The sequence below is a fragment of the Sorex araneus genome, chromosome 10 (genome assembly GCF_027595985.1).
Source record: "Sorex araneus isolate mSorAra2 chromosome 10, mSorAra2.pri, whole genome shotgun sequence".
Taxonomy (NCBI): domain Eukaryota; kingdom Metazoa; phylum Chordata; class Mammalia; order Eulipotyphla; family Soricidae; genus Sorex; species Sorex araneus.
This window is the reverse complement of record NC_073311.1, coordinates 42,239,915-42,255,804: the sequence shown is the minus strand read 5'-3', so window position 1 is coordinate 42,255,804 and position 15,890 is coordinate 42,239,915. Positions and strand designations below refer to the sequence as shown.

At 43.4% G+C, this 15,890-nt stretch overlaps 1 protein-coding gene across 2 annotated transcripts in view; it reads right to left on the bottom strand.

The window, feature by feature from the left end:
* Positions 1-457: 457 nt before the first annotated feature.
* NR1H4 (nuclear receptor subfamily 1 group H member 4) overlaps positions 458-15,890 on the bottom strand; it is a 70,483-nt gene continuing 55,050 nt past the window's right edge. For both annotated transcript variants that reach the window (XM_004602762.2, XM_004602763.2), the window contains exons 8-9: positions 4,700-4,813; positions 458-696 (exon numbers count right to left, since the gene is read on the bottom strand). In XM_004602762.2, the coding sequence (XP_004602819.2) occupies positions 458-696; positions 4,700-4,813 (353 nt within the window). The remainder of the gene's footprint in view (positions 697-4,699; positions 4,814-15,890) is intronic.

The window sequence follows — 15,890 nt, the reverse complement described above, 5'->3', positions numbered from 1 at the left end:
TCTTTGAAAACCATTCCCTTGAGCCGGAGGATGTCATTCATCATTGACAGAGATGAGAGTTTGTGTATTTGTCCGATTTTGCTCCCAAAGAAAAGCTTATTGCCATTGTGTTGGGTTTATTGCCAAAATTGCCACAGCACTTTAATAAAATATTTGCATAAGGTAAAATGAAGAGCAAAACTTTCCCTGTTTTCAACAGACAGTATGGCAGTAACAATTTAAATAGGTGAAACAGGAGATGCAAATTAGAATGAAAGGTTCCCTGCAGGCTCGCAAAATGAGAGAAAATAATTCTACCTAAACAAATCCACCTTTACTTTGTGGGACTCATATCACCACTACATAAATATTTATCAGAATTCTGACGTGAAACCAGGTACAAATGAAATAAAGCAAAGTTATATGACCGAAAGGTAATTCGGAGAAAGAGTGAGTTGGCTGGCTCCCGTGATGTCCGTCACTGTACATCCCAGATTTCACAGAGCAGCGGGGTGAATTTGTGGTCATTTACTCTCCAGGACATCAACATCTCTGCGTGGTGATGATTGAATGTCCGCAGCTCAGTCAGGCGACCCAGGAGACAGGCAAAATGTTGAGGGTTTTCAGGCTGATAAATTTTGCACAGCTTCTGTAGTACATCAAGCAGGGGTTCCTGAAGTTTCTCTACAGCTTCTCTGTCTTTTATGTATTGTCTGTCTGTTTTGACATTCAAAATAATAAAAATGAAAAAACAGAACCAATTTGGTATAAGTCCAACATTGTTCACTTTTAAAAACTGTTACTAATGAATGTTGTGCACTTAAAATGTAGAAATGAAGTTTTCGATGTGCTATGTTTTTACCCATACATGGGATCACAAGTAGACTGAGATAGAAAATACTCAGTGTTCTTGGAACAGAGTTAGCCAAGTGGAGCACAGGGGGAGGCCGAGGTTTGCTTTCGAGCACCACATGGTCTCCAAGCACAGAGCCAGGAGTAGACCCTGAGCACTGTGGGTGTGGCCCCACACAAAAGTTTTCTACTCCCCATTCAAACCTTCCTAAATCCTCCTTTCCAGATTATCGGGAAAGTATCACTTCTGCTGTCTGGAAGGCAGGTTCCAAGAAGCAGAATTGCTGGATTGTAAGATACGTGTGTATGTATAAATTTAGAACACACTGCTGATATATATATATATATATATTTTAACTTGGTGCCACACCGGTGCGTTAGTGCTTAGTACAATATGTTTAGTGCTCAAGGGCTATTCCTGGCTGTGTGCTCTGGGGTCACTCCAAGCAGTGCTCAGGGGACCATGTGATGCCAGGGATTGAACCTGGGCCTCCTGCATGAAAAGAAAGCACTAATCCTGTTGAGTTATCTCTCTGGCCCTGGAAAATTGTTTTTGTCTTAATTCTAGCTTTTGTGACAAAGAAACAAGTTACTTTTGCCTCAATACAATGCAACACATGCATAACATTTATTTAAAAGTAATGAGAGGGTCCGGAGCAATAGCACAGCGGGTAGGGAGTTTGCCTTCCACAGGGCCGAACGGGGTTCGGATCCCGGCATCCCATATGGTCCCCCAAGCACCGCCAGGTGTAATTCCTGAGTGCAGAGCAAGGAGTAACCCCTGAGCATCACTGGGCGTGACCCAAAAGCAAAAAAAAAAAAAAGTAATGAGAGCCTGGCAAACTACTGAGAGTATCTTGCCCGAATGGCAGAGCCTGGCAAGCTACCCATGGCGTATTCGATATGGCAAAAACAGTAACAACAAGTCTCACAATGGAGACGTTACTGGTGCCCGCTTGAGAAAATCGATGAGCATCGGGATGACAATGACAGTGACAGGTTGTCTTTAAGCAATAATAATGCTTTAAAAATCATGAGCGCTTTTCAGCTGCCCTAAGAGCTCGACCCCGGCGGCAACTGAGCTACTATGGACACGAGCAGCTCCCGGAGAGGCCCCCAGACTGGGATGGGAGCCCCTGGCCCATTCACCGCCAGCGGGGCAAGGTTTTTCTCCACAGGCTTCTCCATATGAGCACCACAAAAGGAAAGTAAAAGCTTGCAGGGATGCAAATACTGGCAGAATTTTCCTTGGAGTTCATACAAAAAAAAAACCAAAACCGCGTGGCCGTGCGACCTATTATATCTTTATTGTCAGCAATGTGAAAGGGTTCCTTTTTAGCAGGTCTGACTGTGGGGGTTAACTCCAAACAACGATACTGAGTTTTTTGTTGAAATATTGAAGGTAATCAAAGTAGCAACCAAGACTCCAAACCCAGAGGTATTTGGTTTTTACTCTTGGGGCTCCCAGGGACCCATGGGAAGGGGGCGTAACCGGCACGCCCTCCGCCCAGATAAATCCGGAGCCGCTGAGCGTGAAGCACCTAAAGACTTTGATTCCAGAGACTTCTTACAGCAATGCACTGGGACTGTGAGCTGGGCTATGCTATTTCTGGCAGAATTTTCCCTGGACTTTATACAGAAATCCAAAACCGCGCGAACGCTGCTGTGTCTGCGCGACTTAACATTTATAATTGTCAGCAATGTGAAACGGTTCCTTTTGAACAGGTCTGACTTGGGGGGAAACTCCAAATAATAACAGTAAGTTTTTGTTGAAATATTGAAGGTTATTAATGTAGCAGCCACCTCTCTGGACTGTGAACTAAGCAAAAGCCGGGAAGGGGGATGAGGGGGAAAAAAAAAGGGAAAAGGAAAAAGGAAAAAAAAAGTGTTATGTACTTGTAGCAGTGGGGCTACATATCTCTTCATTTCCAGCAATGGAAAACTAATTATCAAATGCTTCCTTGGTAGTAGGTCTGTCTCTCTTGGGTAGAAACTCCAACAACTATAGTGAGTTCTGTGATGAATTATGGAATGTAATCAAGGTAAAGAGAAAATGAAGTGAAATTCATTAGTTATACAGTAGGGGGTAGGGGGTGGGGGCGGGGGGTATACTGGGGTTTTTGGTGGTGGAATATGGGCACTGGTGAAGGGATGGGTGTTTGAATATTGTATAATTGAGACATAAACCTGAGAACTTTGTAACTTTCCACATGGTGATTTAATAAAAAGTTAAAAAAAATAAAATAAAAAAATAAAAATCATGAGCATGGCATTACTTATTCCCAAAATAATTAAGGCTCAAAAAGAGACAAATTTATTATGGGGGCATTCATTTGAACCTTGTTTAAAACAAATTAGAAACAACCTCAATATTCATTGGTGGACAAAAATTAAGCTATTGTACTTCTTTATGGTGGAATATGATGCATGTATTACATCAGATACAGCAATATGATTTTCTAATGAGGTGAGACAAGACTTCTAAAGAAAAGTAAATTTTTTTTTTTTTTTTTTGCTTTTTGGGTCACACCCAGCAATGCTCAGGGTTTACTCCTGGCTTTGCCCTCAGGAATTACTCCTGGCGGTGCTGGGGGAACCATATGGGATGCCAGGGATGGAACCCGGGTCGGCCGCGTGCAAGGCAAACGCCCTACCCACTGTGCTATCGCTCCAGCCCTGAAAAGTAAAATTTTTAAATTGACAGTTCTATAGTATGTTAAAAAGTACATAATTCATGTAAGTTCCTTCTGAAATGTCAACTCCTTAGAAAAACTTCTCTTATCACCAATTAAAGGGGCCAGAGAGATAGTGCAGTGATTAGGGTGTTTGCCTTGCACGTGGTGAAGATCCCATCACCACACACCATCCCCTTAATCCCACCGGAGTGATCCCTCAGTACAGAGGATTAAGCCCTGAACACCCCTGGGTGTGACCCAGAAAACAAACAACAGCATCAAAAAAATCTACAGCCACTTTCTTCCTTTTACAACCTCATCATTTTTAGGTGCTAAAGAACCCCGGGGTCTCTCCCAGTGATGCTGGCAGTTCAATGCGAAGGCTGGACCATACAGTGCTGGTCAGGCTCTGCAGTGCTGGGGCCCTCCAGGCTGACCCAGGGCATGATACCATGTGGCACCAGGCGTCAAACCAGGGTTGGCCACATGCAAGGCAGGCACCTTAACTGCTGAACTTTATATCTCTGCGGCACTTTATATTTTTGTAGATCTTACCACCTCCTTTGGTGATTTCTTTATTGTCTTTTAAAAAAAATTAACGTTATTTTTGAGTGATATGGTTTACAATAGCACTAACATTTATGCTTTTGTGCTTTTGTCTTACAGCACCAACACCACCACCAAAGTGCCAACATTCTCCACTTCATCCATAGGTGAGGACCACACGGGCAGTGGTCAGGGCTTACTGAGAGTTCTGAACTCCAGGATCACTCTGGAAGGGGCTCAGAGACCATATGTAGTGCCAGGCTTGCCTTACCAGCTGGACTGTCTCTCAGGTCCTGCCTAGATCCCTTTGTGTCCACATTCACACCCATTTCTTTTTTGTTTTCCCACCCTACTAAGACGTAAGCTTCATGTAGCTGTCTCCTGACTGTGGTCTGTTGCTGTGTCTCCAACGCCCAGTACATAGTACATGTTCAAAATCCATTTATTAAATGACTATGAGATTTGGGGGGAAATTCCTAAAAATACACTACACTGAAAATTTATGATGAGTCCATTTGAGTGGTGGGATTTTAGATTATAGACCATTTTAGTTATGTTTTTGTGCTTTCCAGATTTTATTTAATAAACAGTATTGCTATTATGTTGGAAGAAATGACATAAAAGTAAAAATGCAATGTTGGATTTACCTGGAGAGAGGATAACAATTGCTGTAAGCAGAGCATATTCTTCTTGAGTCATTTTTAACTCTCCAACACTTTTATAAAAACTAAACATAGGTGTTATATATTCATCAGAGATACCTATAGAGGAAAATTGAAAAACAGCAAAGGCTTTATCAAATTTTTGAAAGATTAAAAAGCATAAAACTATAAATACATTATATACACAGTTGTTAATATTTACATTAACAATTCTATAGCACATATTCAAATACTAACAATATGCTACACATCCCAGAGGTAGGGGATCATAATGAAGATCAGGCAACAAAATATGCCAAATATTACCTAAATTTTTTTGACTTTAATTTCTATCACTATTGTCTGGCAGTGAATGATGATGTTCTTTGAACTACCAAAAGAGACTGCAGAGGTCCAAATTTTCTAGATGGGTTGGGCTAATCTAATACTATTAATTGTAATACTATTGCAATTAGTTGTATTAATTGTGGACTAGAGTGATAGCACAGAGTGTAGGGTATTTGCCTTGCATGCGGCCAACCCGGGTTCAATTCCTCCATCCCTCTCAGAGAGCCTGGCAAGCTACCGAGAGTATCCTGCCCTCACAGCAGAACCTGGCAAGCTACCCGTGGTGTATTCGATATGCCAAAAACAGTAACAACAAGTCTCACAATGGAGATGTTACTGGTGCCCACTAGAGCAAATCAATGAACAATGAGATGACAGTGACAGTGTATTAATTGTAATCAAGGCATGGATAAAACATCATTACCTACAAAATGAGCCTCATGCATGAAGGAACCTCACTCATGAAGAAACCGGCAGAGGAACCCAGGTATGCGGGAAGCATAGGTAAGATCTCCAAGCCTGCTCGGATCAAACTGCCTTCCCCCCACATGTAATCTCATCAGCAGTCAAGATCCAGAGACTATAAAACAAAGCTTCTGGAAGAAAGTGACACAGATTTTCTTTCTCGAAGTGCCCGGCAAGCTACCAAGAGTATCCTGCCCACACATCAGAGCCTGGCAAGCTACCCATGGTGTATTCGATATACCAAAAACAGTAACTATAATGGGATTCCTTCCCCTGACCCTGAAAGAGCCTCCAATATGGCAGAGTTAGGAAGGACAAATAAGGAGAGGCTGCTAAAATCTCAGGACTGGAACAAATGGAGTTGTTACTGGTGCCCACTTGAGCAAATCGATGAACAACAGGATGACAGTGATTCAGTGATACAGCGATACCTATAAAAAAGTCGTGACTTCAGAAGTATCACCAGCTCCACTAACTTGCTTGTGTTCTTATCAAGGAATTCTGATCTCACTCGGAAATACTAAATATGCTGATCCTTTGCCTACTTGCATGGGTTCTTGACTGTTCTCTTCAAAGCTATTATGTCCAAGAGAAAAGAACTAATTAAACTGCCTAGCTTCTTCCCACTCTCCTTTTCTGCTTTTTCATTTCCAATTATTCTCCTCTGCACCTGCTACATGCCCACACCTGGCCACCCACCCTCAAACTAGGTCCTGTTGATCCAACCTCCTGATTCTCTCTTATAGAAGCCCCTACCCCCAGACCCAGCAGTTCCAGAAATGACTGCAGTGGCCCCTCTTCCTGTCTTTAGCTCTCTCCCCTTCAATCTAAGGCAGGTCGTCGGTGGGGGGGGGTGGGCTCGGGTAGTGAATTTTTAGACCACCTGGGTCTCAGGAGCAGCCTCCTGGCTGCTTTAGCACAGCTGGTGAAACTTTCACATCTGTGCCGTGCAGAAGCGTGGCTGGAGCTTGATATCAGTCCTAATCTCCGCAGTGGGCGTCCCACTGCCATCAGTAATGTCTAAACTTTCAGCTTCCTGGTTTCTTCTTTCTTTTTTTGTTTTTGGCCACACTTGGTGATGCTCATAGGTTAGTCCCGGCTCTACACTCAGAAATTACTCCTGGTGGTCCTAGGGGGACCACATGGGATGCAGGGGATCCAACTTGGGATGGCCACGAGCTAGGCAAGCACCCAACCGTGCATCACTTTGGACCCTAAACTTCCCAACTTCTTACAAATCTCCACTTAACAGGACTTCTGGCATCAGGCTTCTTCCTCTCACTGAGGAAACCTGACTTCTGCCTAGCCTGCCATTGCTCTTCGTCCACCGCATCATAGTAATTCACATTTTTTTGAGCACTCCTGAATTATGCACTCCCTAAAGTCCTTTTTTCTTGGGTATGTCTGGGAGGAGTAGGTTTGGATCACTCCTGGCGGCACTCGGGGGAACCATATGCAGTGCTGGGGATTGAACTGGTTTAGGTCTCTTGCAAGGTGAGCACCTTAACCCTGGTACTCCATACCCCAAGCACTTCTTATAACTCATTCTCTTTCTCAAACACTTAAAAGGGCTAGATACAGAAGATCATATAACTTGCCATCGGAACCAGAATTCAGACCAAAGCGTAGAGGCTTGTGAGTTCTGCCTCTCAGCTGATACCAAGCTGCACACTTTATCACCCAGAATTTCCTCTAGTTATGCTGAGCCATGCAGAGGTCCCTGCGTGGTTTCACATCGCCTAGATTTGCTGCATATTCTTCTCTCTACTTGGAATCGGCCGCCGGGAGCTCTGCTCAGGGTGGGGAGGGAAGCTGGGGCCCACCCCCTCCGAGGGGCCCCAGGGAAGACAGCCAGGCGTGCAGGCAAGAGACTCTCTGCCAAAGACCACCGGAACCTAGCTACAGCCATGCTGGAGGCCCCTCTCCACACGTTCGGACAGGCCTCATGCATGAAGGTACTGGCAGAGGAACCCAGGTGTGTGTAATCCCATCAACGGCCAACATCCAGAGAGAGACTTAAAAGCAAGCTCCCAGAAGCGATATCTTTAGCCTTCTTCTCCCTCTGGGAGAAACTGGCAAGCTTCTGAGAATTTCCTGCCCACATGGGACAGCCTTGCAAGCTTCCTATGGTGCATTCATATGCAAAATCCAGTAACAAGCTGGATCTCATTCCCCTGAACCTAAAAAGCCCCCAGTGCAACATCGTTGGGAGGGCCGAGTCCAGATAGACTTCTGAGATCTCAGGGAAAGGACGAAATGAGATGTTACTGAGCCCGCCCGAGAAATCGGTGATTAACGGGATTTCGTGATCGGCTATGTGATGAAGAATGACAAGCAATGAGGATGAGTTTCCAGGACTAGTCTGGGCTTGCTATTGCAAACCTAGAAGAATCTTGAGCATTTTCTACACCAAACCAGAACATTGGGTTCTTGATACTAATAAATACAGTAACCATTTATAATACACTTTATAGTGCCTCAAACCGTTTACCTTTAGCAGAATCTAAAGCGTCTTCTCTGCTTAGTGTCTGCTTAACAAACTCTGCTTAGTCTAAGAACCACACCTTTCTCCCTTTTGCCTTTTGATTCTTTAAACACCCCCCAAGTTCTCTCCTAACTATAGTATTTCTGTTGAACAAATGGGGGTTGCATCATGTAGAAGACTGTTCCCATCCAGCTATTTCATACAAACCAAACACCCACCAACCAAACCCTATACTATTTAAAATGCAGAAGATTTGGGTTATGTGGAACTAGAAACACCAGTACTGATTTCCAACAAGCTGGTTCTGAGTTTGAAATCTGACCCCATGACCTTAGGCACATGACTTACATTCCTGAATCTTGAGTTCTCGCATCTGTGAAATGTGAGTTATAATGATAGCATTATCTGACATAATACATGTATAGTACTTAGCATCATTCCTGATTCATAGTAAACCCACAATCAAAGAGCAAAACAATCACAAGGGGGCTATGATTATTGTTATTCAGGAACATTGAATGTACACATCATAAGTTCACCTTAATCTTAGATGAAGCTTGTGCACTTTAATGTTTACTGCCAACGTTTTTCATCCACCTTCCTGTGGCCTTGCCCTCCCCTTGCCCTGCCGCATGACAGTCTTGGATGTTTAGAAACTAAACCTATTGACTGAAAATATATCACAGATATATTTTTTCCACACAACCACACCTCATGACTGTGTCTTTATTTTCTATTTCGGGGGCTTTCCAAGCAGTGCTATGGACTCCTCCTGGTGAGTCTCCGTCATTCCGGTGTGTGGCTCATTGCAGGGTGTTGGGGAACAGTTTTCCCCCAGTGGTGCCCAGACACTTTGCGCACCGGGTCTGAGCAGATGTGGGGCAAAGAATGACAGGTGCGTGGAGAAACACCCTCCGGGAACAGCTGATGGCTGTTCACTTTATTGCCAAACACACACATATTTTTTAGAGGGTCTCGGTTTACAAGAAAGTCCAATCACATGAAGTTCAGCATTATTGGCCTATCACTGCTCCTTCTCTGCTATGCCCCGGTCCAATCCCAGGCTGTAAAAAATTACAAAGAGGCACATGTTCGGGAGGGGGTTGATGAAGTGTGTGTTGTGTTCTGTTGTTCGTGGGCTCTCAGGGTGGCTCTCTCTCTCTCTCTTTCTCTCTCTCTCTCTCTCTCTCTCTCTCTCTCTCACTCTCTCTCTGTGCTCCCATTCAGTGCTCTCAAGCCGCTGTGTATGAACCAGATGGGGATGGCTCCTCCTTGTGCTCTGCTTCTGTGTGTGCTGCTGTGCTCTCTTCTGTGTCTCTCTGTCTCTGTCTCTGTAGTCTTTCCTCTGGTTTCTTCTGACCTCTCTGTGTCTCTACTTCTGTGTCTTCTCTCTTGCTTCTGTCTTGCTTCTGTCTTTCTCCCTCACTTCTGTGTCTTCTCCTTGCTGTATCTTCTGTCTGTGTCCTGCTGCCTCTTCTTCTGTCTCTGCTGTCTCCTCTTTTATCTCTGCTGCCTCCCTCTCTTCCCCTACAGTCTTCATTTATTTATATAGCAATCACATAGGGCGGTGACACAAAGGTGGGTTGAACATTAACAAATCAACAAAGAAGGGTAAGACAATTTTTTGAGGAAATTAACAAAAGTCTCATGTAAGGAGATTACTCCAGATTACTAGGAGATCGGCCAAGGGTGGGGTCCAAACAAGGGTGTGTTAGAGTGTGTCTCTTTCTTCCTTTCTCAGATAGTAATCTGTAGGATGACATTACTTTGTCCTTTGTAGCTTGTCCCGGTTTTCCCCGGAGTTTAGGCTTACCCCAGTCTCACCCATCAAGGTGTTCCTGACTCTCTCCCATCCCTTTGTTTAGCTATAATCACTTCTCCATGCTCTCTTCCCCAAAAGAGTTAATCCGCAGCTTTCCCTTAATCTGACTCTGCTAATTTGTAAGGTCAGATCTTCCTAGGATACTGAATTTATATTATATAAGTTAATATTGCCTTTCTCCTCTTCTTGTGCCTTTTGAATAATTTGCTTTAAAGCAATGTCCTTTTTGTATAGACACAAGAAGACAATATTATGCTTTTGTAACTTGGGATTTAATTGGCCTCAAATATTATTCCCTCCCGGGCATCTGCTTTCTCCACGTAAGCCTCAGTTGCCCTCAGTTCCTAGCACCCCAAAAGCAGGGTCCCGACGAGGGACGGGAAGGATCCAGGGCAAGCGGTGAGTTATGTGCTACCCTGGCATCGAGATGGGCCTGGCCAAAGTGCCTAATTCTTAACTATAAGTTAAGAGCTTGATCATAGACAAATGCTGTCATGATCCAATAGTAATTATGAGACTAGGACCCTGCCAGGGATAGGAAAGACTGATCTGGCCTGAGCACCGTAGTCTGAGATTGAGATGGCCCCAGGAGAGCAATTCTATAAGCTTTAATGCATCTCTTATTGTGTCCATACAAAATAATTAATATTATGAATTCTTATATGTTTGCTGGCTGAGGAGAAGAGAAACACATTCATGGGACTCCGCCCTTGGGTGGATCCTCCTGCTGAAAGAGCTTTCCCCTAGGAGAAGCATCCCCTAAGGGAAAGGAACCTTACCCTATTGATGGTGACCACACCTATGTGTACGCCCCAACCCCCTCATGCTGTGGAGATTTAACTAGGCTGTAAGAGTGGGTTGCGGGGCCAGATCCACACATTGAGAGAGAGACCGAGAGCCGGGAGAGAAGCAGGGAGAGAGAATGAAATAAACTGATCGAGCAAGCAGTCTGACCTTCTTCCTTCACGTCGCCTGCCCTTGACCGACGACGGCACACACAGCGGTTTCGGGGCACCAAACGCGGGCGGTGAGACAGAGCTGCCCTGAGAGCCCGCGAGTGCTCGCGCCCCTCGGCGAGCCTTAGTTTTTTTACAGTAATCCACTTAAATAGTTGTAGTAAATCTACTTCTAATATTTCTAGCAATGTCATTCTGCATGAACACAGTAAGAAATATATCAGACTTAAAGTTTGGTTCTTCCTGAGGACATTCACTATATATTCCAGACCACAGTCTTCAGGCCAGGTTAGTCTTCCTAACCCAATCAGGGTCCTAGTCTCATCGTTACTTTTGGATCATGACAGTATTTGTCTATGACCATGTTCTCAACTTATAGTTGAGTATTGTGGCACTTTGGCCTACACTTCAATGCCAGTGTAGCTCACAGCTTGCCCTGGGTTCATTCTTATCCCTTGTAGGGACCCTGCTTTTGGGGTACTAGGAACTAAGGACAACTGGGTTGAGAAAGCAGTTGCTCAGGAGTAAATATTATTGGAGTCAATCAGCTCCTAAGTTACAAAGCATAATATTAACTGTCTTCCTGTGTCCATACAGAAAGGATATTGCTTTAAGGTAAACTAAGTTCCCTGCGGCAAGGCTAAAAGGACAACCCCCATGTTATCCTACACAGTCAATGCTAGATGCTGCAGTTAGGATAACTTGCTAAGCATAAGTAACAGTTTGTGTACCTAGGGCTCATGTGACTAGAAGGTCGAATGAGGCTCAAGGCCAAACTCCAGGTGTTGGCTGACACTCTGTTCTTGCCAACTTTGCCCAGATACTCCCTCTTGTGAGGCTTTGCTTCTGGGCTGACTTGCAAGGTCGGGTCTTATCTGTACCAGTGTCTGTCACCCTCCTCCACAGCAGGGCTAAGGATGTGATGCTGCTTTGGCCCTGTGGTTTCCTGCCAGGAATAACCCAGGCCACCCCTGCTGTGCTTTGGGGCACACCAAGCGATGCTTGGGAGAATAGTGCTGTACTAGGGACTTAACTATGGTTGTTCACATGCCAGGCCTGTACTTTTACCCCTCTACCATCACTTCAGCCCCCGTCAGTTTAAATCATATGTGGTGATTTGGAGATAGCATTAAAGGCAGCTAAATTAAAAATTAAAGACAGCTAAATTAAAAATAGTTTACTAATGGAAACCATTTTTGACTACCAAATTTTCTGTTTTACTTGCCCTTGAAAATTCCCAGTTAGGGGCTGGTGTGATAGCACAGTGGGCAGGGCATCTGCCTTGCTCGCAGCTGACCCGGGTTCGAATCCCAGAATCCCATATGGTCCCCTGAGCACCACCAGGAGTAATTCCTGAGTGCAGAGCCAGGAGTAACCCCTGTGCATCGCTGGGTGTGACCCAAAAAGAAAAAAAAAAAAAGAAAACTCCCAGTTACTCTTCAAAGATACTATTTCCATGGGCTATCTAATTATAGTTGACAATAGGAAAAAGGTAAAAATGTTTAGTATAATGGTCACTTTGTACATATTTTAATGGCCAACACTAAGAATAGATAAAATATGAAAAACAAATAATTGATGTTTTCTCTTTCCTCCTTTCCTTCTCTCCCTCCCTTCCTTCTTTCTCTTTCTTTCTTTCTTTCTTTCTTTCTTTCTTTCTTTCTTTCTTTCTTTCTTTCTTTCTTTCTTTCTTTCTTTCTTTCTTTCTCTCCTTCCCTTCCTTCTTTCTTTCTTTCTTTCTTTCTTTCTTTCTTTCTTTCTTTCTTTCTTTCTTTCTTTCTTTCTTTCTTTCTTTCTTTCTTTCTTTCTTTCTTTCTCTCCTTCCCTCCCTTCCTTCCTTCCTTCCTTCCTTCCTTCCTTCCTTCCTTCCTTCCTTCCTTCCTTCCTTCCTTCCTTCTTTCTTTCTTTCTTTCTTTCTTTCTTTCTTTCTTTCTTTCTTTCTTTCTTTCTTTCTTTCTTTCTTTCTTTCTTTCTTTCTTTCTTTCTTTCTTTCTTTCTTTCTTTCTTTCTTTCTTTCTTTCTTTCTTTTCTTTCTTCCTTTCTCATACCAGCTATGCTCAGGGGTTACTCCTGGCTCTGCAATCAGGAGATCAAACTCAGATGGGTCACATGCAAGGCAAAAACACCTTCCCTCTATCCTATCGCTCTAGTTCGATAAGTTTTCTTTAAAGAAAATAATTTTCCTGAAGAATAGATGATCAACTACACATCTGCCTTTGGAACTGAGTCAATAATCAGAAGTAACCTCTGAAAGGGGCTAGGGGAAGTGGCTCTGTGTGTGAAACTCTAGGTCTGGTTCAGGGCACTGCAAAAAAAACAAACTAATAAAGGAGTTGCTTCCTCCTCCAGATAATAGGACTCCAGCATTAAACAAAGGGTTATTCTAGTGTTAATTAAGGGACAATTTCTAAGCTAAGAAATGCAACATTAAATGTCTCCGGAAGGGGCCGGCTTTCTTGTGTTACCAGCTTCCTCAACCTTTTGCTTCATTTGGACTTGACGTCAAGTGAGGTGACTTTTGGTCACAAGAGGGCGCTGTTTTCTAACTTAACCACAAAACCCACCAGGGAATAGTTCAATTGTGGAGAAAAAAAAAGCTTAGATTTCTGCTCGTTTCCCTTGAAGGAAAACAATTTTTAAAAAGAGGTCAGCGATGGATGAATCAGTTGTCTAATAATCAGAATAATTCCTTGAGAGAAAAAGTGAGAGAATTGACACTCTGCTGCCTGACGTTGCTATTTAAAAGGTAAATGCCTTTCCCACCTCTCTCCCTAATTAATCTCCTAGTTTTAATTGGGAACAATGGCACAGCTCAGAGGCCGGGAGACGGCTTAGTGCCCCGCAGGCTTGGGGTTGGGAGTTCAGGCCCTCGTGAGCAGGGGCGCTTTCGCCAGCGTGGCGGGTTGGGCAATCCCCAGGACACGCAGAAGCTGAATCAGGAAGAGCCAAGCAAGACTTGAGAGTGAGTTCACAGCCCTGTGTGCTCTCAGGGGTCCAAACCACCCAGGGTCAGGGTGCCAGACTAGGAAAGGAAAATTAAACGCGCGCGCGCGCACACACACACACACACACACACACACACACACACACACACACACACACACACACACACACAAAGTTCCCTCCCTCCCTCCCTCCCTCCCTCCCTCCCTCCCTCCCTCCCTTCCTTCCTTCCTTCCTTCCTTCCTTCCTTCCTTCCTTCCTTCCTTCCTTCCTTCCTTCCTTCCTTCCTTCCTTCCTTCCTTCCTTCCTTCCTTCCTTCTTTGCCCCTTCCTCCCCACTCTCTTCCCCCCAAGAAAAGATTTTAGGTTTCTTTAGGTTTTGTAAAACTAAAACAGAGTTCCCCGAGGGAGTGAGGGGATGTCCACCTCTTCCTTATCCCATTGCGTTCTATTGCCTCTGATTGGGCCAAAGTGAAACTTGAAGATTATTTCTTCCTTCCACCCCCCACCCCATCACCAGTTTTTATTTAGATACCAGGATTTACAGTATTCCTAATCACACTACTCAGGCGTACATCATTCCAACAGTATCCACCAGAGAGCCCGCTTCCCTTCACCCCTGTCCCAAGAACCAATCCCAAGCTCCCTCCACCCCCACCCCCCCCAAACACCACCACCTTAACTTAGTTCCACTGGCAAAATCTCAGGTGCTCATGACTTTGACAGGTTGTTGTTCTCTGTTTCTTTTTTATTTCCACACATGGGAGATCTCTCTCTCTCTCTCTCTCTCTCTCTCTCTCTCTCTCTCTCTCTCTCTCTCTCTCTCTCTCTCCCTCCCTCCCTCCCCTCCCTCTCTCTCTTTCCCTCTCTCTCTCTGTCTCTCACAGGTAGTGATACCTACACACATAGATGAATAGAGCTAATCTAAAATTCCACAAAATACAATGTTTTTCCAAAATAAATCTTTTTTTATAAGTACATAAATTTAAACAATATTCTGGATAATTCTGTGCTAATACATTTTAGAGTTTACACAAAATAGGCAAATCCTACAAATGTGAAGTTTAGTAAGAATGAAAACAATTAAAATTTAAAGGGGCCAGAGTGATAATGCAGTGGGTAGAGCGCTTGCCTTGCAGGCAGCCAAGCCAGGTTTGATCTCCAGCATCGCATAAGATGTCCTGAGCACAGCCAGGAGTAATTCCTGAGTGCAGAGCCAAGAGTAAGGTCTGAGCACAGCTGGTATGGCCCCAAATACAAAATAAAACAAAACTCAGGAAAGAAGGGGAGAGGGGTCATGTGTATATTTCATGAGCAGAAGTATGCACAGTATTTTTTTTGTGGGAACTTTGCCCCTTCTCTCCCCACCCTCCTTTCCCCAAGAAAAGCTTTAGTCTCTTTAGGCTTTGTAACGCCAAAACAGACATTTTTTTATACATATAAACTAGTGACAATTTCACTTTAATAAGAGAATCTAATCTGACTTCATTGTCTCTATTCATTTTACCATTTAATTAAAAGCAATTTCAATTTGCTGGCTCCTGATTATACTTATCTCTCAGACAAAGTAAAAATAAAATCTATCTCTTACTAAGTCTTTATAAGCTAGTAAGAATGCTGCGTATTGAGTTAGAGTGCCTGCTTCCATATCCTAGTAATTTGCTTACATATTGTATGACTTTGAACAGGTCAGTTAACCTCTCTAAGTACATTTTTTCATCTATAAAACAGAATCAAAGCATCTGCCTTTAGGGTCCATTGGGAATACAAACAATTGACAGCATTTAAAAGCAAACCATGCAAAGTCAAAGGATATATTGTCATTCCAATAAACAGATGATTAAATTCATCATTATCTGTGGTAAGGGGAGCAAAAAGACGAAAATGAGTCTACATTTTAGAGTTTATATGTATTTGCAATTTGCTTTGGCCTGTGAGAGGTTAATGGCAATTGGCTTACTGTTAAAATGAAAACTCGATGTTACCAAGCCATTTCAGCCCTATTCCATTTAATGGGATCATATGATTACTCCTATTTTTTTTATTAAAAATACAAGTGCAAAAACAGACTACATAATGCTACATTAGGGATTTTTTCCCTGTCTGGTGACTTTTATTTATACTTATTTTAATTATTCTTAAGGTTTTAAAAATTGATTAAATCTCTTATAAATAAAAG